Source organism: Nyctibius grandis, chromosome 1 (genome assembly GCF_013368605.1).
Source record: "Nyctibius grandis isolate bNycGra1 chromosome 1, bNycGra1.pri, whole genome shotgun sequence".
Lineage (NCBI taxonomy): Eukaryota > Metazoa > Chordata > Aves > Nyctibiiformes > Nyctibiidae > Nyctibius > Nyctibius grandis.
In genome coordinates, this window is record NC_090658.1 from 129,458,150 (window position 1) to 129,481,351 (window position 23,202).

The 23,202-nt window shown below is 52.1% G+C and overlaps 1 protein-coding gene across 3 annotated transcripts; it reads left to right on the top strand.

The window, feature by feature from the left end:
* The first annotated feature begins 2,277 nt into the window (after positions 1–2,277).
* PAQR8 (progestin and adipoQ receptor family member 8) lies at positions 2,278–20,975 on the top strand. 3 transcript variants are annotated; one of them, XM_068413938.1, is made up of 2 exons: positions 2,278–2,327; positions 15,219–20,975. In XM_068413938.1, exon 2 carries the CDS (start codon positions 15,273–15,275, stop codon positions 16,329–16,331), a length of 1,059 nt encoding a protein of 352 aa, XP_068270039.1. In that variant the 5' UTR covers positions 2,278–2,327; positions 15,219–15,272; the 3' UTR covers positions 16,332–20,975. The 3 variants fall into 3 exon arrangements, with proteins under 3 accessions (XP_068270039.1, XP_068270049.1, XP_068270058.1); XM_068413948.1 differs by lacking the exon at positions 2,278–2,327 and adding an exon at positions 2,494–2,552; XM_068413957.1 differs by lacking the exon at positions 2,278–2,327 and adding an exon at positions 10,525–10,563.
* The last annotated feature ends 2,227 nt before the right edge of the window (positions 20,976–23,202 follow it).

Sequence of the window (23,202 nt, forward strand, 5' to 3'; positions counted from 1 at the left end):
TTGTGACAACACGTCAATATTGTTTATTACAAGCAAATACAGCAAAAAGGTGACTAGTCCTGCTTTCTGTATCTCAGTCGGTGTTTTGGATACCTCCATTCTCTTTGGTGCAAAGCTGCTACGTCCCTCCTGAGCAGCACAGTCTGGACATGGTGTGTTTGGATGCATGTTGGTGAAGAGGGCTCCCATCCCTGAAACAAGATATTCTTTTTGGGTGATAGTTCAAAGCACCCAAAATAATAGGACGACCGGTTTGCAGCCTGCAAGAATAGAATCATAGAACCATTTGGGTTGGAAGGGACCTGTTAAGATGAAGCCCAACCATTAACCCAGCACTACCAAGTCCACCACTAAACCATGTCCCTCAGCACCACATCTACACAGCTTTTAAATCCCTCCAGGGATGGTGACTCCACCACTGCCCTGGGCAGCCTGTTCCAATGCTTGACAACTCTTTTGGGGAAGAAATTGTTCCTGATCTCCAATCTAAACCTCCCCTGGCACAACTTGAGGCTGTTTCCCCTCATCCTATCACTTGTTACCTGGGAGAAGAGACTAACACCCACCTCGCTACACCCTCCTTTCAGGCAGTTGTAGAGAGCGATAAGGTCTCCCCTCAGCCTCCTTTTCTCCAGGCTAAACACCCCCAGGTCCCTCAGCCGCTCCTCATCACACTTGTGCTCCAGACCCTTCACCAGCTTCGTTGCCCTTCTCTGGACTCACTCCAGCACCTCAATGTCTTTCTTGTAGTGAATACAGTTTGTGTTGCATGACAGGGAGGTGAATGTATATTTGGGTGCGGAATGAAGGCGTACAGGAGCTGTTTGAGGGTGCAAAGCCAGCTTGGATCATATCAGATGACTGTAAAGGGTAGGGAGAGCCCAGCCTGATACAGCCTAGTCTTAACTGCCTGCTGGAACAATCTCCTGGGCAAACACAACCACACCTGGGCTATGCCTTGAAGGGAACTGGGTGATTCATTTCAGGGTGCAAAATGTCAAAGACAGGGAGTAACAGGGACTGCAGCACAGCAGGACGACTCTGCGATGAACTACAGAGTGCGGCTTGGCAGGTACCAGTCAGCTGAGAGCAGATCATGGAGCCAGTGAACAAAAAGGTGCAGCATCCACCAAGACTGGAGTGCAAAACAAGCTGTCAGCACCCACCCAGGAGAGCAGTTATCCCGCTCAGAGCTGGCCTTTGCCTTTCTCAGGTCTGCCCTGGGGCATGCCTTGAAGATAAATGTGAAGAAAAACCTTTCATCAGAGTAAAACAGGATAGGCAACCCAGCAGTGTTGCAATGTGCATCTTGCAGCAGGGATGTCCCACTCCACCATCCCCTTCTTCTTGGGTTGTATTTTTCTTCCCATCTCCAGCCTTGCCGTGGCCATTGCCAGCACTCAGCTGAGTGTTGCCGCTTCTCCCACCTGAGCAATGATGGAAAGACAGGTGGAAGAGGAAAAGCCGTGCCATAATGTCCATCTCACAGCCACTGAGCATCCCTGGAGATTTCATAGAGCCATGGGATCACAGACTGGTTTGGGTTGGAAGGGACCTTAAAGATCATCTAGTTCCAACCCCCTGCCACGGGCAGGGACACCTTCCACTAGACCAGGTTGCTCCAAGCCCCATCCAACCTGGCCTTGAACACTGCCAGGGAGGGGGCAGCCACAGCTTCTCTGGGCAACCTGGGCCAGGGTCTCACCACCCTCACAGCAAAGAATTTCTTCCTAATATCTCATCTAAATCTCCCCTCTTTCAGTTTAAAGCCGTTACCCCTCGTCCTATCACTCCATGCCCTTGTAAAAAGCCCCTCTCCAGCTTTCCTGTAGCCCCTTCAGGTACTGGAAGGTGCTAGAAGGTCTCCCCAGAGCCTTCTCTTCTCCAGGCTGAACAGCCCCAACTCTCTCAGCCTGTCTCCAGAGCAGAGGGGCTCCAGCCCTCTGAGCATCTTCGTGGCCTCCTCTGGACTCGCCCCAACAGCTCCGTGTCCTTCTGATCTCGGGCCCCCAGAGCCGGACGCACCGTGTGTCTCCCCGTGACTTCCCCTCTCCAGCTCCGTCGCTCCGCACCCACCACCGCGGGTGACCGGCCGCGGGCGCTCCCGCTAGTTCGAGCCCCGTTTTCTCCAGCTCGGGCTGCCTGGGCTCGGCTCGGCTCGGCTCGGTTAGGCTCGGCTCGGCTCGGCTCGGGCTGTGCGGGGGGGGAAGGAGGGGGGACCCCGGGGCGGGGCGCGCATGCGCGGGGTCGCCCGGCGGCGGCGGCGCTGCCGGGGGCGGCGGCCGCGGGAGTCGGTGGCGGCGGCGGCGGCGGGGACAACGCGGTCGGTGAGTGCGGGCGCAGCCGCCGGTCCCCTCCCCGCTCCTCTGCCCCGGGGACACCCCGCCGAGGGCCCCGTGGGTGATCCCGCACGGGTCTTTATCCCCCGCCCGGGTACCGCAGCTCCGCCGCATCCCCGCCGCGGCGAGGAGCATCCTTCCCCGCGGGACCTTGGGCACGGCGGGGCCGGTGCGCGGGGAACACCCCAGCGCCTGCGGTCACCCCCATAGCGGGTAAAACACGCGTGGACCTCGAGGGGCAGGGGGATGCGCCATCTTCCCCCCCCCCCCCAGGCACAACCGGGGTCCGTCGAGCCGGGGTCGGCCCTGCGGGTGGGTGGGCGCTGGGGGAAGAGCGTGAGGAGGGGGGAGTGTGCGGGGGGGGGGGATTTATTTTTGCCATAAATTGCCCCCCTGACTGGTATCTCGAGGGCTTTGTGGAGGAGAGAGGTGGGCACTGTTGTTTTTTTTCCCCCCGTGTTTGTTTTTAATAGCCGTGGGTGGGTTTTCCTTGCTGACTTTGACCCCTCCGGCAAGGGGACGTGCGGCTGAGCCATGAGCCGGGTGAAGAACCAGCTCCTGCTCCTTGCCACCTGCCCAGGTGGTGTCTCGGAAGGGTCGATGAAGGGTTGCTTCTCTTCTCCAGGATGCTTTGGCGATTGTTGGTCTTATTCCCCCGGTTTCCCATCTGTATTGGTCCTGAAAACACCATGAGCATCTCACTTTTGGAGGGGGGAAAAACCACCATGAGCATCTCGCTTTTGGAGGGGAGAAAAAAATTGCAGGCAGTCTTGAACCATTCTGGTTTTCATCAGCACAGAATCACAGAATGGTTAAGGGTTGGAAGGGACCTCTGGAGATCATCTAGTCCAACCCCCTGCCAAAGCAGGGTCACCCAGAGCACGTTTCACAGGGTCGTGTCCAGGCGGGTTTGAATATCTCCAGAGAAGGAGACTCCCCACCCTCCCTGGGCAGCCTGTGCCAGTGTTCTGCCGCCCTCAAATTAAAGAAGTTTTTCCTCATATTCAGATGGAACTTCCCATGTTTCAGTTTGTGCCTGTTGCCCCTTGTCCTGTCACTGGGCACCACTGAGAAGAGTCTGGCCCCATCCTCTTGACACCCACCCCTAAGGTATTTGTGAGCATTGATAAGATCCCCCCTCAGCCTTCTCTTCTCCAGGCTGAACAGCCCCAGCTCCCTCAGCCTCTCCTCATAAGAGAGATGCTCCAGTCCTCTGACCACCTCTGTACCCCTCTGCTGGACTCTCTCCAGTAGTTCCTTATCTTTCTTGATCTGGGGGGCCCAGAACTGCACACAGTTACTCCAGATGTGGCCTCACCAGGGCCATGTAGAGGGGCAGGATAACCTCCCTTGACCTGTTGGCCACACTCTTCCTAATGCACCCCAGGACACCAAAAATATATATATATGTTTGGGTAAACATTTAACAGTCGCTTGCTCAGTGTCAAACTGACTTGTCTTAGGCACGAGCAGGGGTTGGAAGTTCTGCAGATCAGCTGGCGCTGGGCACTGATCCTGCACCCGATGCTTGTTTAATTGCCGCACAGCTCCAGCGGTTCACCCCCAGGCTGCTTTGGCTGGAGCACGTGGGGTTTTTCACTGAGCTGCAGGACAGAGCTGCGTGTTTGTTGTCGGATGCTGCAGGATCGTCGCTGCAGAGCTGGGAAATGCCCCGGCGTGCTTTAGGTGGGGTCAGTTGGGATTGCCACAGAGGGGGCCGGGTGGGGGGTACTGGAGTACTATGTGCAGTTCTGGGCCCCTCAGTTCAAGAAAGAGAAGGAACTACTGGAGAGAGTCCAGCGGAGGGGAACAAAGATGATCAAAGGACTGGAGCATCTCTCTTATGAGGAGAGGCTGAGGGAGCTGGGTCTGTTCAGCCTGGAGAAGAGCAGACTGAGGTGGGATCTTATCAACACTTACAAATACCTTAGGGGTGAGTGTCAAGAGGATTGGGCCAGACTCTTCTCAGTGGTGCCCAGTGACAGGACAAGGGGCAATGGGCACAAACTGAAACATGGGAAGTTCCATCTGAATATGAGGAGGAACTTCTTTGAGGGTGGCAGAGCCCTGGCACAGGCTGCCCAGGGAGGGTGGGGAGTCTCCTTCTCTGGAGACATTCAAAACCCACCTGGACACGACCCTGTGCAACATGCTCTGGGTGACCCTGCTTTGGCAGGGGGTTGGACTAGATGATCTCCAGAGGTTCCTTCCAACCCTTAACCATTCTGTGATTCTGTGATTCTGTGGGGGTGAAAATGAGGATGTGTGTGATGCCACCCTGGCAGCGGTCGTTGAAAAAGAGTGAAGTCATGAAAAGGTCATGAAAAAGGGTGAAGCAGTATGCAACGCTCCGCCGGAGTGAAATCCAGCGGGTCCCTGAAGTCTGTTTTTGCTCTCTCCTTGTGCAGGGAGGGGACAGGCAGCCCTGAATTACACTGTGCTCCTGCCTCCGTGTTGGGGTGTGGTGGGGTGATCCGTGTTGCAAACAATTCCTAGAAACCCACGGGCTCCCCAGGCCAAACCACAAGCTGTTACACATTTCCGCCCGCTCCCCTGCTAAAGGTGTGGGTTGACAGCCCTGCTTGCCGCAGGATTTTCTGCTCTCTGAGCATCATCACTTTTATTTATTAACGCCGAAGCCGCAGCCGGTGCCTCTGGGCGAGAAGATGGTTGTGTCCCTGCGGACATGGGGAGGGATGGCCGGTGCGACGTGCCGGCGGCGCGGGCAGAGGCTGGACAGGGGAGCTGCCACCGTCGGTCACGTGCGTGCGCTTGCAGCTACTTGTACGTCTTGAGTCATGCACTGGCTTAATTTTTAGCTGCCGGCAGACGTGATAACCCCCGCTCCTGAGGTCAGGCCGGTGGCCCTTTCACTGCAGTATCCATTTATGCTAAAGGAATTCCTCCAGAGGAATGAATTCCCAGGAAGGCTCCAGGAGGCTGCGTGTCTGGTCTGCAGCTGTACGTATGTGGCCGTACCTTATGTCCTCTGTCCTTCAGGCGTGGGCAGCAGCAAGTGGGAGCTTGCTCCCAGTTACTTTTTTGTTCCTCCCCAGCAAATCCTTGGGATGGAGTAGGGATGTAAGCATGCCTCCACAGCCTGCATCCCTTGTCTGGGGGGCGGAATCTGCCATCTGGTCCTTGCTGGCCCTCGCTCGGGGCCTCATAGCCCCTTGGAAGGGCGGCACTGCTGTCATTGCAAACCTGGAAGCTCGGGGTTAAATAGGAGGAGGTCCCGGATGGGGACAAAGACTTTTAGTTTGGGGAAGAAGAGAGCTCACAGCTCCAGGGGGTTGGCACAGAGCTGCAGTCTCTCCCCGGCAGCCTGCTCTCTGCCCGCAGCGGCGGTGGTGGTGTACATGATTTATAGACATTTTTTTCTCATGACCAAAGCTCTAAAATCTGCAACCTTAAAAAAAAAAAAAATATTTTTGTGCAAGAGGCTTTTGTGGACGACAGCAAAGCTAAGCAGCCTCAGCCCGCAGGCTCCTGGAGATCTTTTGGCAACGGTCTGGATCCCCAAACAGCGCACGGCCAGTTTGGTTTGGTTGCTCTGCCTGCGGGCAGAGGGTTCCTGGGTTGTCCCATCAGCAGATAGATCTGAGCAGGGAGGGATTCGCTGGCTCGTTGAGGTCTCCCTGTGCTAGAAGGCGCTCCCATCTCCAGCAGATCTGCGCTGAAAGATTTGTCCCATCCGTGGGTGCTCGTCCTGTGGATTTAGGAGAGGTTCATGGCGGTCACCTCTTACGTAGGCAAACTGGCTGCATAAATGCTGTGCTCGCAGGGCGTGCACGCAGGTACTCAGGGGTGGAAGGGGAGGATACTGCATCCCACGGACCTTGCAGGGGGAAATTTAGAAGGTGAAAGCGGGATGCAGCTGAAAAAAATCCAGGCTGCTTTTTCAGTCAATGGCAGGGAAAAAAAATCCCCCGGCACTTCTCTGGCACAATTCCAGCATTGGCATCTGAAATGGGTCAGTCGTCCCACTCCCTCGGTGGTCCCTGCACGACTGAATACAGCAGGCAGGGACCGGTGTGGGTGGCTGGACCAAAACTGTGCCCAGGAGTGTGCTAACACTTCAGCAGCCTAATGGTTGCAGGTCATTGATCGGGACCATGTCCTGGTCTTGTTTGAGTACTGGTGTGCTCAAAGCCTGTAGGCATGGGTGCTTCACCCAGGGATCTCCTTGGAGTCTCCTTCTCTGGAGATACTGAAAACCCACCTGGACACGACCCTGTGCAATGTGCTCTGGGTGAACCTGCTTTGGCAGGGGGTTGGATAGATGATCTCCAGAGGTCCCTTCCAACCCCAACCAGTCTGTGATTCTGTGATTTCGCACCCACCTGAAATCGAGCCCTAAAGCACTGGGGGCTGTGTTAGTTGTGTGTGGGAGAAGAAAGTGGTGAGCCGATCTGGAAAGCACAAACAGCAAAGGTTTAGTGAGATCAGGAGGAAAAGCTGTGGGATATTACCTCGATCTTGAGCAATTTTTGATAGGAGAGGGATGGATCTGCCAGAGGAGATAATGCTCAGCCAGGGTGTATGGGTAGAAATAATAATGAATATTAACATAGAAATAAAAATGAATGTTAACATTGAAATAATAATGAATATTAACATAGAAATAATTATGAATATTAACATTTTTGCATCTGCCTAGTGCTGCAGATGGGTTTCTTCTTTCACACAAGTGTCTCGGCTGTGTTACCAGTAGCATCACCGAGTTTTAACCATGGTTAGGCATGAAGAAACTGCAGATGTGTTTATCACAGCAAATCAGAAGTGTGCCGTGGTGACCCACACCGTTCCCTGGCGTGGTTTGGGAGTCAGCATGGTCCAGGAGTTGTTCCTGACAGACAGTTGACATGTGGCCACCCATTTCAAGGGTGTTGCAGCATGGCAGCATCCAAGCCAGCCCGGCCGGCCTCAGAACCAAGGACTTGGTGATGTGTAGCTCAAGGTTTGGACTCCCACAGTAAAGCCAGCAGCCTCGTCGAGTCTTCGGTTTCCTAACTTTGGATTTCCACTGACCCACTTTGCTCCCCCAACCACCACAGGACCTCGGGGTTTCCCCCTCCTTGGTGGGATGCTGTGGACCCCCCCGGCTTTGCTGCAGGGATGTCGTATTTGCCAGCAGCTTTGTTTTGCTCCGTCTCCTCCAAGCACAGCGTTCATCGTGCCGGCTCCGTTGCTCTCATCCCCTGGACCCGTCCCAACGCGCAGGCAACGCCGAATCCATGTCAAGAGGCACTTGCTGCTCAGCACGACTGAGCTGGCTCCCGGCCCGGCTTGCTTCCAGGCCAGAAATCGTGGGGGAGCTGACAGTGCCATGGCTTCCGTGGGGGATCCTGCCATCTCCTGCCGGCTCTAATGGCTCATCTCCCAGCATCACGAGACGTTCGTTTCCTGATTAATGCTTGCTTGGACAAACCCTGCTCCAGCTACGTGCTCTGTGTGTGTATAAGTGTATACAGAAAGGTGGAGTTTGAGCCATTTTCTTTTATTTGAAATTTTCTACGAGGTTGCTTTGACCTTTTTTCTTAGCAGATATGGTTATTTTCAAGCTTGCCCTTCAAGGTCTCCAGTAGATCACATCACCCTTTACCTCCCAGAGCACCCTAACCCATGCAGTCCTTGTTGGGTGAGTGCTTGTAATACACCCATCGGGCTCATGTAGATGTAACCGGGTACATAAGCGTGCCCAGGGAAATAAAATATTCTGTGCAATGCGCTGTTAAGTAGTCCCAGCACTGCCTGGTGCATTACAGCTGTGCATGAAGAGCCCAGTATCTAGTTCTCATTAGGCAGTTGAGGACTGGTATCCCCATTTAATAGATGGGGAGGTGGAAGCCCAACTTACAGAAGTCCCGAGCACCTGGCCCCTCTCTGGTTGTTGGGATTTCCACTTCTTTGATGCTGCAGTGTAGATCAGTCCTTCATCCCCTGCTGCCTGCTTGGGCAGAGCTCGTCCGTGGCACAAACCATCAAATGCCACCTCTTCCAGTTTCTGACCTCTGTGACACCCAGGTAAATCCCAATGACTCCCTGCGGAGGGGGTCCGAGCGCTGTGTGCATCTGTCATGATTAAGAGGAAGGTTAGCACCGACATGTATGACAGCAGGATGCAGACAGTACCAAGAGCACACAGGAGTCACTGCTATGAGCTAGTCTGTGATCTCTTAGTTCTCCATCTAGGGATGGAGGAGCAGGCACCGTCTGCTGGTCTTTCAAAGTTTGAGCCCTCTGCAAGTCATTTAGTTATAGGAGGAGATATTTGTGCTCGGGTAGAATCACAGAATCACAGCATGGTTGGGGTTGGAAGGGACCTCTGGAGATCATCTAGTCCAACCCCCTGCCAAAGCAGGGTCACCCAGAGCACGTTGCACAGAGTCGTGTCCAGGTGGGTTTTGAATATCTCCAGAGAAGGAGACTCCCCACCTTCCCTGGGCAGCCTGTGCCAGGGCTCTGCCACCCCCAAAGTAAATAAGTTTTTCCTCATATTCAGATGGAACTTCCCATGTTTCAGTTTGTGCCCATTGCCCCTTGTCCTGTCACTGGGCACCACTGAGAAGAGTCTGGCCCCATCCCCTTGACACCCACCCCTAAGGTATTTGTAAGCATTGATAAGATCCTCCCTCAGTCTGCTCTTCTCCAGGCTGAACAGCCCCAGCTCCCTCAGCCTCTCCTCCTAAGAGAGATGCTCCAGCCCTCTGACCATCTCTGTACCCCTCCGCTGGACTCTCTCCAGTAGTTCCTTCTCTTTCTTGAACTGGGGGGCCCAGAACTGGACACAGTTACTCCAGGTGTGGCTTCACTAGGGCCGTGTAGAGGGGGAGGAGAACCTCCCTCGACCTGCTAGCCACACTTTTCCTAGTGCACCCTGGGACACCATTGGCCTTCTTGGCCACAAGGGCACATTGTTGGCTCATGGGGAACTTGTTACCCACCAAAACTCCCAGGTCCTTCTCTGCAGAGCTGCTCTCCAGTAGATCAGCCCCCAACCTGTACAGGTGCATGGGGTTATTCCTCCCAAGGTGCAGGACTCTACACTTGCCTTTGTTGAACTTCATGAGGTTCCTCTCCACCCAGCTCTCCAGCCTGTCCAGGTCTTGCTGAATGGCAGCACAGCCTGCTGGTGTATCGGCCACTCCTCCCAGTTTTGTGTCATCAGCAAACTTGCTGAGGGTACACGCTGTCCCTTTGTCCAGATCATTGATGAATAAGTTAAATAAGCTGATGAATAAGTTAAATAAGTAGGACCAGCCTGCAGGCAGCAGGCTTTGGGATGGGGCTTATCCACTGCATCTGAGCTGGGTACAGTCTTGGTGCAGCCTCTCCCAGCCCTGGAGAAGTGAGCTGAGCTGCTCTCTGCCATCCTGGTGCCGTAGGAGCTGCGACACCAAAGTTAACCCCATGTAGGAAGGGGTCAGCATAAAACCCCAGGCTTCAAAATGACCTGGACTCTCTCCAGGGAGTTTTGTTCAACTCCTAGAAGAGAAGGAATTGAGGAATTAATCACCTGCAGCTCTCAGAACTGGCCTGGTGCCCACTGCTGCGTGATCACTGCTGTTATTTTCATGCTATCCACCACCATTTTTTTTTTTCAAATACAATGCATTTATTAAAGACTTCCCCACAGCTGAGTTCCTGAGTCCTCTCTGCTTTGTTTACCAGGAATTACTGCCTTTCTAGAAGCCTGTGTTAACCTCTGATGCCCAAATACTATTCTGCAAGCAAATATATCCCATTGGTACAGCCTCAGTCCCAGACAGTTAACGCTGGGGCCAGACCGGTGGGAAAATCAGCCGTACTCTGTAGGAAATTTTCTCATTCAAACCCCTCCATCAGACTGTGACCAAAAAGCAAAAGAGCTGAGAAAAGCTTGGGTTTCCAATTACTCTCTTCAAAAGGGAGAGAAAAATTGGAACGGGATCGTTCTCCTCCTGTGCCGCGGTTCTTATTGTGGCTGTAATGATACAGCCTGGCCATCATCCACTCCTTCCTTCTCGCCTTGCAGCTCCCTCCCCGAACAAACGGTACTCGGTTAATTGGAAGCAGCCAAAATAACTGAATCCCTCCGGAGATTGAGGGGGGTGAGGACAGAATCTCAACGAGACGCCCTGCCGATGAATGTGGCTTTCAGCCCGCTCCTACGCCCCCGTGAAGGGAGAAGAATGGGGGCTCTGTGAAAGTGAAACAGCCAGTGCTGACCTTGGCTTTCTGGGTTGGTTTGTGTTTTGTTTTTTTTCTTTCTTTCTTTTTCTTTCTCTCTCTTTTCTAACGTTAATTGCTCGCCGCTTTGTCCGTCACATGATCGCTGGAAATTGCCAACTCGTTCTCACTCGTTAATGTCACAAGTTGGGTTTAAAATAAGCAGTCTGCCAGGTTCCTGATTTAGTGTTGTTTATCCCAGTATCAGATGTGATTTCGGGCTATTATTTTGAAAATCCCTGACCCTCCCTCAGCCCGTTAAAAACTGGCATTTTCCAGCTATGAAAGCCTGCCTGGAAGAATCTCTCCTGTCTGCTGCTGTCAGGGAGATCTGCGGTGTCTGACCTCTTCCCAGCTCTGCTCAAATGCGATGCTCGCTGTCTACACTGAGCTCTGGGGATGAGAGACCCTGGCAAGATCCTGGTGCCAGCGCACACCGTACCAGCTGGAGCCAGCCTGTGCCTGGTACAGAAGCTGCCTGTCTCTCTCGTGTCCTTGTCAGCATGCAAAGCAGGCAGACCACGGCTGGTGGAAGGGCGACGTGCCCCTCGCATCGGCGTACATCGGTATGCCCAGGCTTGATTGCCATCTTCCTGCGTGTCTTCTGGTTGCTTTTGCTCTTTACGGGCAGGTTTCAGTGTATGGCTGCCTCTCTGCAGGAGATGACCGCTCCGACCCTGCTCCTGTGCGGCTCACCTGCACAGTCTGTGCCCTGTCTGAGCTGTTGTTCAATTACCAATATCTCAGGGTCTGGGCTAGCATTAGCCTATGTTCTCCAAGAGGTGGGGAGCTTCAGCATGCCCTTTCTCCTCATGCCTTGCCACCATGATCCCCATCTCCAACATCAGTGCCTTTTTGGAGGGTTTGCATCAAAAGCAGCGTGGCCAGCAGGTAGAGGGAGGAGATTCTACCCCTCTACTCCGCTCTCATGAGACCCCACCTAGAGTACTATGTCCAGCTCTGGGGTCCCCAACATAAGAAGGACACGGAGCTGTTGAAGTGAGTCCAGAGGAGGCCACAAAGATGCTCAGAGGGCGTCAGAGTCCAGGTCATTTTGAAGCCTGGGATTTTATGCTGACCCCTTCCTACATGGGGTTAACTTTGGTGTTGCAGCTCCTACGGCACCAGGATGGCTCAGAGCACCTCTGCTCTGGAGACAGGCTGAGAGAGTTGGGGCTCTTCAGCCTGGAGAAGAGAAAGCTCCAGGGAGACCTTCTAGCAGCCTTCCAGTACCTGAAGGGGCTACAGGAAAGCAGGAGAGGGGCTTTTCACAAGGGCATGGAGTGATAGGACGAGGGGTAACGGCTTTAAACTGAAAGAGGGGAGATTTAGGTTAGATCTTAGGAAGAAATTCTTTGCTGTGAGGGTGGTGAGACACTGGCCCAGGTTGCCCAGAGAAGTTGTGGCTGCCCCCTCCCTGGTAGTGTTCAAGCCCAGGTTGAATGGGGCTTGGAGCAACCTGGTCTAGTGAAAGGTGTTCCTGCCCATGGCAGGGGGGTTGGAACTAGATGATCTTTAAGGTCCCTTCCAAACCAAACCATTCTAGGATTCTATGATTTCTAGCATCCTGCTGGGATGAATTTGGACGAAGATTCAGCACTGAGCCCCCTGCAGTGGGCCCAAATCCTTGGACCACACATAGTTAAAGGGAAGCTGGGAGATGGTGAGCAGAGGTCCAAGCTGTCTTGCTTGAGTTGTATCAGAGCAAATGCTGGGAGAGGTATAAAGCACATTATGGCAGGTTAAAGGACAGGGCTGAGGAGCTTAGGACACACAAAGCGCTTTAGTGTCTGTACTCACACATCTGCATAGGGCAAAACCTGTGCATAAGGCCTGGAGATCATCAGCTGGAGATGGCAGATGTCTTGGCGCTGCAGTGAAGGAGATGCAGTCGGCATGGCAAGGGAGCTCTTGTCTGTGCATCTAGACCAGGAAATCAAACACTGCCTTAGTACAGACACATCCATAAAACTTCCCTGGCCTTCCCACCCCAACATGCTCTGTCTCCAACCAAGTTCTGGCCAGATCATGCAAAGAAGAGTACTACAGTGCTGCATAGCCAGGGATGGTTTTCTTGCTTGGGCTTTGCCTTATGCTGAAGCTGAGGTCTAGAGTAAGTTGGATGAATGAGCCTTTCTTTCTCCACCGTCTGGTGGAGAATAGAGTGGCTGTACATCAGAACTGAGGAGAGGGACTGTTGCCCCTTTTTCAAACCATCCCCTCATGGGAGTGCCCCAGAGTCAAAACTTGCCTTGCCTCCCTAGATTTTGGCCTGCATCCCCAGAGATGCACAAGCTGCTGAATGAACTGCGTGTCCTCATCACAGATCAGGATGCTGCAGACCCTTAGGGGAGAAACAAAGTCTTTGTGAACGTGCACAGTGTCAAACTCCCCAGCAAGGGTGTTACCTGCAGTCGTATGCATCTGCAAAACTAAAATACCATTTCACAGAATCACAGAATGGTTAAGGGTTGGAAGGGACCTCTGGAGATCATCTAGTCCAACCCCCTGCCAAAGCAGGGTCACCCAGACCACGTTGCACAGGGTTGCGTCCAGGCGGGTTTTGAATATCTCCAGAGAAGGAGACTCCCCACCCTCCCTGGGCAGCCTGTGCCAGTGCTCTGGCACCCTCACAGTAAAGAAGTTTTTCCTCATATTCAGGTGGAACTTCCCATGTTTCAGTTTGTGCCCATTGCCCCTTGTCCTGTCACTGGGCACCACTGAGAAGAGTCTGGTCCCCTCCTCTTGACACTCACCCCTAAGGTATTTGTAAGTGTTGATAAGATCCCCTCTCAGTCTTCTCCAAGCTGAACAGCCCCAGCTCCCTCAGCCTCTCCTCATAAGAGAGATGCTCCAGTCCTCTGACCATCTTTGTAGCCCTTCGCTGGACTCTCTTCAGTAATTCCTTGTCTTTCTTGAACTGGGGGGCCCAGAACTGGACACAGTTACTCCAGGTGTGGCCTCACCAGGGCCGTGTAGAGGGGCAGGATAACCTCCCTTGACCTGTTGGCCACACTCTTCCTAATGCACCCCAGGACACCATTTTCTTTTCTGCCTTTCGTGGCTAAGGCAGCGCCATGAAACTGAGCAGCCAGATTCCCCTGTGGCAAACAAGGGGAATAAAAGCCAGCCCTGAGAAATGCTAAGGGAGAAAGCCTGGAAAGCGCAGAGAGAGAGAGAGACTTGGCTGGAAAATGTAACTGGTAGTTATGACAACTGCCATCTGCTAGAATAAGGAAGCAACGTGAAAATATTTTGTCTATTATCAGAGGCTTTGGGTTGCCAGAGGATGTGGGACTTGCAACCTGGTTCAGAGTTTGCTCTGACTTTGTGCTGTCTGGGGCTGTTTGACAGGTCCCATCTCTCTGCTTTCCCTCTCTCTAAGTGTTTAACACTGCCCTGTCCTCTGTAAAGCCAGCGCAGCGTAGATGTCCCATCATGTCCCCTGCAAATGATTCCTCTATCTCACTTCTGGCAGCAGCTGGTATCTGATGCAACAGAAGAAAAATAAGCTGTTTCCCACACTCAGCCAGAATCCTTATTTGCATTTACTTCTTTCTGGCCATCTCCATCCACTGCAGCTCTGGTTGGGTGCGTATAAGCTTAGGAGTCAGGCCCCACTCCTGCAAACACGTATGTGTTGGCTGCACAGGAGTAACCACAGCCCTGCAGAGTCTGGTGGGGCTCCATCACATCAATTTCGGTACAACCATGGGCATCTGTGTGATGAGTTCTCCTCTTTTTTGTGTGGAATAAACACCAACAGGGAAGAGAAATATCTAAGGTGGAAGGGAAGCAGAGGGTATTGGGAATTAATTCAATGCTGTGAGATAGTCTCCAGAGATGAGGATCCTGCTGCGCCCTGAATCTGAATCTTTCCAGCCAGAGCTTAGCAGCTCTGGAGGTTGCCAAGGAGCAGGCACATCTCCTCTGGCACCCCTCAGCACGGCTCTGTGGGTGCTCCCAAGGCTTTGCTGCTGTACCCAAACTGCAGCCAGCTCTGATGTGGAGCCCCTTGTTTCTCCTTCACCTCCCAGTCCTGCTGCTTCTTACACGCGGAGGGATGAGGGCTGCAGGTTTGGGACCATGGACTTCTCCACCTCTCCCTCTGCTGTACTCACTGCAGCAGCCCCAGGTGTGCAACCCATGTGCAAGTTGTGTGGCAGGGAAGCCGCGCTTATTTGCAACCTCCACAGTTTGGTTGGGACCCTCTTCACTTAGGTACAGAAAGGCAGGTTATCCTTTTGATGAGTAATTACACCCCAATTTTGTCCCTGAGCAGTTTGTTCTGGGGAAAAGGGTGAAAAGCTCTTCAGGTGGGTGGGTATCAGTCTATTTTCCCAGGTAACAAGTGATAGGATGAGAGGAAATGGCCTCAAGTTGTGCCAGGGAAGGTTTAGATTGGAGATCAGGGACAATTTCTTCCCCAAAAGGGTTGTCAAGCACTGGAACAGGCTGCCCAGGGCAGTGGTGGAGTCACCATCCCTGGAGGGATTTAAAAGCCGTGTAGATGTGGTGCTGAGGGACATGGGTTAGTGGTGGCCTTGGCAGTGCTGGGTTAACGGTTGGACTCGATGATCTTAAAGGTCCTTTCCAACCTAAATGATTCTGTGACTCTTCTCCCCAGTGCATCACCGTTAACGTTTCTTCTTTCTCCCCTCCCCGCAGGGCACAAAGACGGCATTCCCCAGAGCCGGGCTCAGAGCCGCTGCGTGCAGCGAGATGACAGCCATCCTGGAGCGGATCAGCACGCTGTCCCTCAGCGGGCAGCATCTCAGCCGTCTCCCCAGGCTGCTGGAGGATGGCTTCCCCAAGATGCCGTGCACGGTCAAAGAGTGCGAGGTGCCGCAGCTCTTCCGTGAGCCGTACATCCACACCGGGTACCGTCCCACCGGCCAGGACTGGCGGTACTACTTCCTTAGCCTCTTCCAGAAGCACAACGAGGTGGTCAACGTGTGGACTCATCTCCTGGCAGCGCTGGCCGTGCTGCTGAGATTCAAGACTTTTGTGGAGGCTGAGCAGTTACCCATGGACGCGTGGTCCTTGCCTTTGCTCATCTTTGTCCTCTCCTCTGTCACCTACCTGACCTGCAGCCTCTTGGCTCACCTACTGCAGTCCAAGTCAGAGCTGTACCACTACACCTTCTATTTTGTGGACTATGTTGGAGTCAGCATCTACCAGTATGGTAGTGCCCTGGCCCATTTCTACTACAGCTCCGACCAAGCCTGGTACGACAAGTTCTGGCTGTTCTTCCTGCCGGCAGCTGCTTTCTGTGGCTGGCTGTCTTGTGCCGGCTGCTGCTACGCGAAATATCGGTACCGACGGCCTTACCCCATCATGAGGAAGATGTGCCAGGTGATCCCAGCCGGGCTGGCCTTCATCTTGGATATCAGTCCTGTCGCTCACCGGGTGGTTGTGTGTCACCTGGGGAGCTGTGAGGAAGATGCTGCTTGGTACCACACGTACCAGATACTGTTTTTCCTTATCAGCGCTTATTTCTTCTCCTGCCCGGTCCCTGAGAAGTACTTCCCTGGCTCCTGTGATATCGTTGGCCATGCCCACCAGATCTTCCACATCTTCCTGGCCATCTGCACCCTATCACAGCTAGAAGCCATTTTTTTGGATTACAAGACAAGGCAGGAGATTTTCCTGAAGAGACATGGGCCTTTCTCCATTTATCTCTCCTGCATCTCTTTTTTTGGCCTGGTGGCTTGTAGTGCCATCACAGCTTACATCCTGCGATGCAGGATCAAGGCCAGCCTGGCTAAAAAGGACTCCTGAGAGTCACAAACATGATGGGCATGACATCACCGTGTGGTGAAAATCAAAAAAAGGGGCATAACATTTTAGAGACATAACTGGCTTATTTGCCTAACATGCTGTGACTAACCTGGACCCTGGAATTGGGTGGAGGGCTGGAGATTTCATGCTGGATGCATTTTCACAGCAGGGACTGCCTTCTGCCATGCCAGGGGGACATGGGGTGTTTTAAGCCAGAACAAGTCACTTAACCAAGGATGCTGGAATAGGCAGAGGTTTCTTGTTCATTCTGGTAAACCCGTGGGTGATATCTTGCTGAACGTCAGGGAGGGCAGCCTGAAGGCTGTGAGACTGTAGAAGGGTCTGCCAGGGCACACAATGGAAAAAGCACCGTGAGGACCACGGCTGGATGTGATGACCTCTCTGGGTTTTGCCATCTCTGCTTTCTGTGGGAGACCTGTTACTATCAAAGGCGGTAGCAAGGTTTCAGGAGGAGCCTACCAGGGTTCAGCTGCAAGGGCATGTGTGGCACAGTGGGTAGTACAATCCTTTTCCTGCTCCAGGTGGGCTAAGCCAGGTTCTCTCTGCGGTCTCCTTGTCAAGTGTCTCAACGCCAGGTTGCTGAGGTGGCTTTGGCAAAACATGTTTGGAGACTTAGGCCTGACCTGGGGTCCTCTAGAACAAACTGGGTCTGAACCTGAGCCCTGTGTCTGCCGGTGACTGGTGTGGGTCCAGCACAGATGAAGATGTTAGGTCAGCTCCATCTTCTCTTTCTGTATGACTGCACCATCTGCAGTAGAGCTGCTCATCAAAATCAAGGAGTCAGGCTGTCCCAAGGACTACTAACAGGAGATGGGGTCTTTTGTAGCAGTTTGAATTTGATCTAAGGTCCTGGCAGTGCTGATGGCTGTTTGGTAGCCTACAAGACAGGTCTTCAAAGGCTCCTCACTTCCATTTTAAGTGCTTAGTTGCGTTTGAGGAGCTGGGCCTGGGTCAGATTGGAGATGGTTTTGAGCCTTCCCCAGTAGCAGTGGCAGAGGCTGAGCACCCCTGAGGCCGTCAGCATTCAGAGCACTGGCCACAGGAGATGAGATGCTTTTGATGCTGGGTGCATCATTTTGGCTGCTTGTGTGACAGGTTCATGCATTCCTGCATAGACTGACTGTATAATCTGTCTAGGGAGTCTGAGTGACCTCCAACGATGTCCATGCAGTGTAGAGTAACTTGAGTGTGACTTGTCTGATATGGAAAAGGCTCTGGGCCTCCAACAGCCCTACTATGGTCATGGCCAAAAGGGTATGAAAATGAAATAGTCTTTATTCCCATCTTAATGGTGCTGTTCAGGACACCTTGGTGGGCCTTGTGGGAAAGCTGACCTTGAAGCTGCAGGGGTGCTTTTCTCTGACCCATGGGGTTGTGAATCTGGTACGTTTTTATCAGCACTAAATGAAGATGGAACAGCAAAAGGCAGGGACAGGGTGACAGCATTAGGGTCCTATGCAACCGTGGACAGGTTTGTCCTTGAGACTTGGTGATTCCTGTGTGGAGTAGCAAACATAGTGGTCAGGGACACTTAATGTCCATGGGTCAGTCCTGTCGAAGGTGTAGAAAAGGTTGGTTTACTGTGTCCCCCATTAGATGAATCTCTTCTGTGCTTGCTTGGGGGGAATATCAGATATGGAGCCACTCTCTTGCACTGAAGTTGGTAGCACTTGCAGGACAGGATGCTCGGAGCCAATGCAGAGATATGGTCCCATGCAGCCTGGACACCTTCTGTTTGACCCACTGCTTGCTTTCCATAGTAAACCCTGGTACAGCTCCTCCCAGCTATACCCTGCAACCTCAAATGCCTTGACATCTGGCAAATTCCTAGAAGGTATAAATCTTTGCTGAAAGCAAGGAAGCCCTGGGATCTGTACCAGCCACAGAGTTGTCTCACTGAATCCAAGGGCAAGCAAATGAATTGTGGTTGCGGGTTCTGAGCAGGCAGAGTTTGGGGCTGGGGATATGATTTGTCATGACAAGCACTGATTTCTGCACTTGATCTGTTTTTTTAACTATTGAGATGTGTGTGTGTTTGTGTGTGTGTGCGCTGCATGATTTATTAGCCAGAAAGGCTTTGCCTTTGGCTTTTATATCTGCAGAGCTTCCTAGTTGGGTCAAGATTAGCCTGAAGGAAACAGTGCTGTTCTGCTGGAGGAGCAAGGTGGGCCAGACAACAGTGTCTCTGAAAACAGATCTATTAGTAGGTGCTTTGCTGTGTCCTGTGTTTTGCAGACAAATTTGAAACTCATGGCCCCACTGAAAAATTAAATACAAAGGGGGAGGGAAGTAAGTTTTGAGTACAGGAGAGGGAATCATAGGAAAGCCTTCAGGAGGTCATCTACTCCACCCTTTCTCATCACTCCAGGCCTCCTGGTTTACATCCAGTCCAGCTTAGAAATTAATCACTTCATTTCCTAGGGTCTATTTTGACGGTACAGCCATGCTGACCTAACAGTAAATTTGCCTCAGGGGAGTGGCAAGTGGGGATGGTCCCACTTACACATTGTCATTCCCCTTCCCTTGCACAGAAACTCACCTGACCACACAGTCAGCCGGTGCCGGTAGAAGTACCAGTGGAAAACCAACCCTCCTGAAAAAATGTCAGTAATTTTCTGCTGGTTTTAACTTTCAGCCATCTCACTTGGGCAACACTTCTGCCTGCAGGGAAGGGCCGGAGCAGAGGCCAGCAGCAGTTCCTCCTTGCACAGCAGCTGGTTGCTCAACTAGCTTAGCTGCACCGATGGACTGCTCCCTCCGTGGTCTCTGTGGCTTTGCTTGTGGGTCTCCTCCCAGTTTGGCGAAGGACACCCAGTGGGAGCAGTGCTTTTTTGCTTCTGTGGCAGGTAAAGCAGAATAAGCTACTGAGCGTGGATCTGGCTGGACAGTATCAGTGGGGTCCTGTGCAGGAAGGGGAGTAAACCAGGCTGGTCCAGAGCTCCTTTCTGGGCTAAAACTGAGAGGGAGCGGGCATTGCTGCTAATAGCAAACCCTGCTCTGCTGCTACCTAGAGTTATACTGGTACCAAAGGAAGGGATCACCCAGGTGTTTCCTTCTCTAAGGGTTTGAAAATAGATGACAAGTCCTGCCCTCGTTGAAGGAGGATGAGTACAGTAATGCCGTCTAGTTCAGGGACAGGGAGAGGAAGGTCCCACGTGGCTCTTCCGGGGTATTTCTGGTCATGGGTCTTCTCCTCCCTGGTCCAGCAGAAGTGAAACTTCTCTTTCTGGAGCAGCTGTGTGACAGTGGTGGTGGTTTTACATATTCTCATGTTAGCCCTCAGGTGAAGCCACTCACGTCCCCGTGTGGCCCTGCACTCAGACCTGGAGCTGACCTCCTGGTTACGATGATGGGTTGATTTAGCAGGGAATTTCAATAACAGATCGCTGCTGCTGTGAGGATGCACCCTTGTAACACAAGGGGCTCACCAACACTGGAGCTTCCTTCATCCCTGTCTCCATCCTCCTCTTCCTCCAACCAGCTTATTTCTTTCCCTCATCGCTGAACTTCATCCTTGTGCCTTAATGCACCTGGGTGCCTACCTGGGCAGACTCCACATGCTGTGCAGTCTGCTGCACCTCAACTGGGCCAGGACTGGAAAGTGGCTGCCGATGCCCTCCCGAAAGCCCTGACGTTGATCTAGGGGAGACCAGGGCTGGGTCCGGAGAGAGTAAAAGTGCCAGTGTGATAAATGCTCAGCTTGTCTGAGAGCCTCTCAGGGCCTTCTCCTTGGGCTCGCTGCTTGGAGCACGCCTCCTTCCATCCTGGTGTTCCTCTAAGGAGGCACAGCGGGGTGTACCAGTGGCAGGGTCTGGTGAAGAGCTGACCACCAAAGGTTGAGCACGTCTGAGATCCTGAAGGGACCAAGGTCCTAACCCTCTCCCTCAGGAATTTCTGGTCCTGAGATAGTATTTTTGCAGATCTTGCAACCTGGATCTGTAGAGGACAACTCCTGAGAATTCATCTCAATGTGCCTTATGCTATTCCTTTTTGGGGTTCACCCTGAAGGAACCTGAGGCCCAGAGGCAGCTGTCTCCTGGTCCATGGTTGCTTTTAACAGCTGCTACCCACTGACAGGATTTTCTTGGTGTACGGAGCAGAAGGGGAGGATGGAGAGAGGTGCCTTAAACTTGTATTTATGCCTAGTGATTTGTGTAACAAGGCAAGGACGGGTTCCTCATGTGCCTTGCAATTTACGTCTTTTACTGACAAGATTATTTTTAAGCACTGTTTGTTACTAAACCGAAGTACAAAAGAGTTTGTATTTTTTCCCTGGGAAACAGGGAAGGGTATGAGTGTTACATATTAACCATCCCCTTCCCAACTCCCATCTGCTGACTTTGTATTGTTGAAAACATTGATAATATTTTAAGCTTTGTACTACACTGATCATTATTTAAAAACTGTAGTGAAAAAAAAAAAAGAAATCTAAAAGCAAAACGATTGGTGTGGTGTGAAATTTCCAGATGCACAACTACAGAAGGCTGAGTCATTAGGAAGAAAAGTGGATAATAATTATAGAGTGGATATGTTAGAGTGGATAATAATTATAACAGTAATGAACAAGAGGGTGTGGTTTTATCTGTGCATCTCAAAGCACTTTCCAGGTGTCACAGTAACTGTGATTTTCATTCCCTTTTCAGAAGGGAGGTGCAGAATGGCTGCCCTGACACTGACTAGAGGGATTTAAGTTCATTATCCACAAACATACTGGAGTGTCCAGTTTTCCTTAATTTCTGTCAGAGGTGAGTACCTAGTGATTTGGTGGCCTGGCACCAAAGCAGTGCAGCTTCACTGGCCAAGCTGTGAATACAAGTGCCTGTTCAAGCAAAACATTTCAGCGCATGCTTAAAATTAAGCTGAAGAGACACAACCATTGATGGACAGGATATCAATCAGGTATAAAGTCTCCCTGTCCATGTCCTTGCTTTTACCCTCTGTGTGATTCTTCTGTGTTTGAGTTTTGCCAGGAGCTCCTTGTTTACCCACGCAGCCCTGCTGGCATTTTTGCCCAACTTCCTGCTCATTGGGATGGACCGCTCTTGAGCTTGGAGGAGGTGATCCTTGAATATCAGGCAGCTTTCTTGGACCTCACTCCTCCCCAGGCCTTATCCCATGGGACTCTACCAAGCAGGCAGAGGTCTTTGAAGAGGCCAAAGTCTGCTCTTCTGAAGTCCAGGGTTGTGAGCTTGCTTTTTACCCTCCTGTCTCCCCTCAGGATCCTGAGCTCCACCATCTCATGGTCACTGCAGCCAAGGCTGCCTTTGACCTTCACATCCCCAATGAGCCCTTGTTGGTGAGTATGATGTCCAGCAAAGCACCTCTCCTTGTTGGCTCCTCTATCACTTTGGAGGAGAAAGTTATGAGCACTGCACTCCAGGAACCTCCTGGATTGCTTATGCCCTGCTATGTTGTCCCTCCAGCAGATATCAGGGTGGCTGAAGTCCTTCATGAGGACCAGAGCCTGCAAAGAGACTGCTCCTGTCTGCCTGGAGAAGACCTCATCCACTTGTTCTTCCTGGTTAGGCAGCCTACAGCAGACACCCACTATGTCACCCATTAGTCTTCTCTAATCCTTACCCATAAGCTCTCAGTTGGCTCTTCATCCAGGCAGAGCTCCATGCACTCTGTTCTCTCACATAAAGGGCAACTCCCCCTCCTCATCTTCTCGACTTGTCCTTCCTAAAGAGCCACTGCAACACTCGAGCCGTGGGAGCCATCCCACCGCGTCTCCCTGATCCCAGCAAGATCGTAGCCCTGCAGCTGCACACAGATCTCTAACTCATCATGCGTAGTCCCCATGCTGCCTGCATTACTCCACGTGCACTTCAGAGAGACACCCCAGCACACTTGACTTCCCAGAAAGGGTTTCAGGGATTTCTCCATAATGGTGCCCTCTAGGCACTCTCTTGCTTAGAAGGACGCTGGAGGTGATCCCGCTTAAGCCTTGTTTTGTTCATTTTGTGATCTCATTCTGTTACAGCCCTCCAGGCCCTCTGCTCATCAACCTTGACCATCACTCTGTGACAGGGCTGCTGATAACTTTCTCCCCCATCATCCCTAGTTTAAATCCTCTTCACCAGGAGGATCATGTGCGATCACGTACATACCCTGTCCCCCAGGATATACACTCGGTGTGAATTTCAGTCCTCTAAAAAATCTGCTCTTTTTCCTTCTATTACCACCACACTAATAATTTTAATTATTATTTCGTAATACACAGACCAAGGCTTCCGTACTGTTGTGGTTTTACCCAGCAGAGGGTGAGATGTCTTCATCTGGGGCGGCGGAGAGGCCTCCAGTGCCATGAAAGCAGAGCCTTCAGCGCTAGCTCTCCAGACAGGCTTAGGAAAAAATGCTCCCATTCAAGCAGGCGTGCAGCCAGCTCTGCAAAGAGATGCATTTCTGAGCGAGGGATGTGCTTTGCTAACGTCTTGCCTTCTGCATAAGTGACAGGGATTTCACCAGGCGAGTTAGGCCAGTTTCCAGGAAGTAAAAACTGGAGAGGAATGGAGAAAATACCAAAAACAGAAAACCAGAGCTGTTAACTTCTTTAACTAGAAACAAAAATAAGAGACTTGTGGTATGCTGAGAAGAAACTGCTCGGTGATGCTGTTTTAGAGAACATATTTACTACATGCCTGTCATTATCTGATATTACACACACACATCCTTGACGCGTGAACAGCCAGAGATGTTTATTAGCAAAAGAGGGAACTGGCCTATCCAAAGCACATGAAGCCAAACACAAAAAGTAAAAGAGTCTCCAAGTCAGAGGAACAAGGCATTTCGTTTTGATTTTGTGTGTCACCAGCCACAGAGGAGAGAATGTGAGAGAAGGTAACGATCT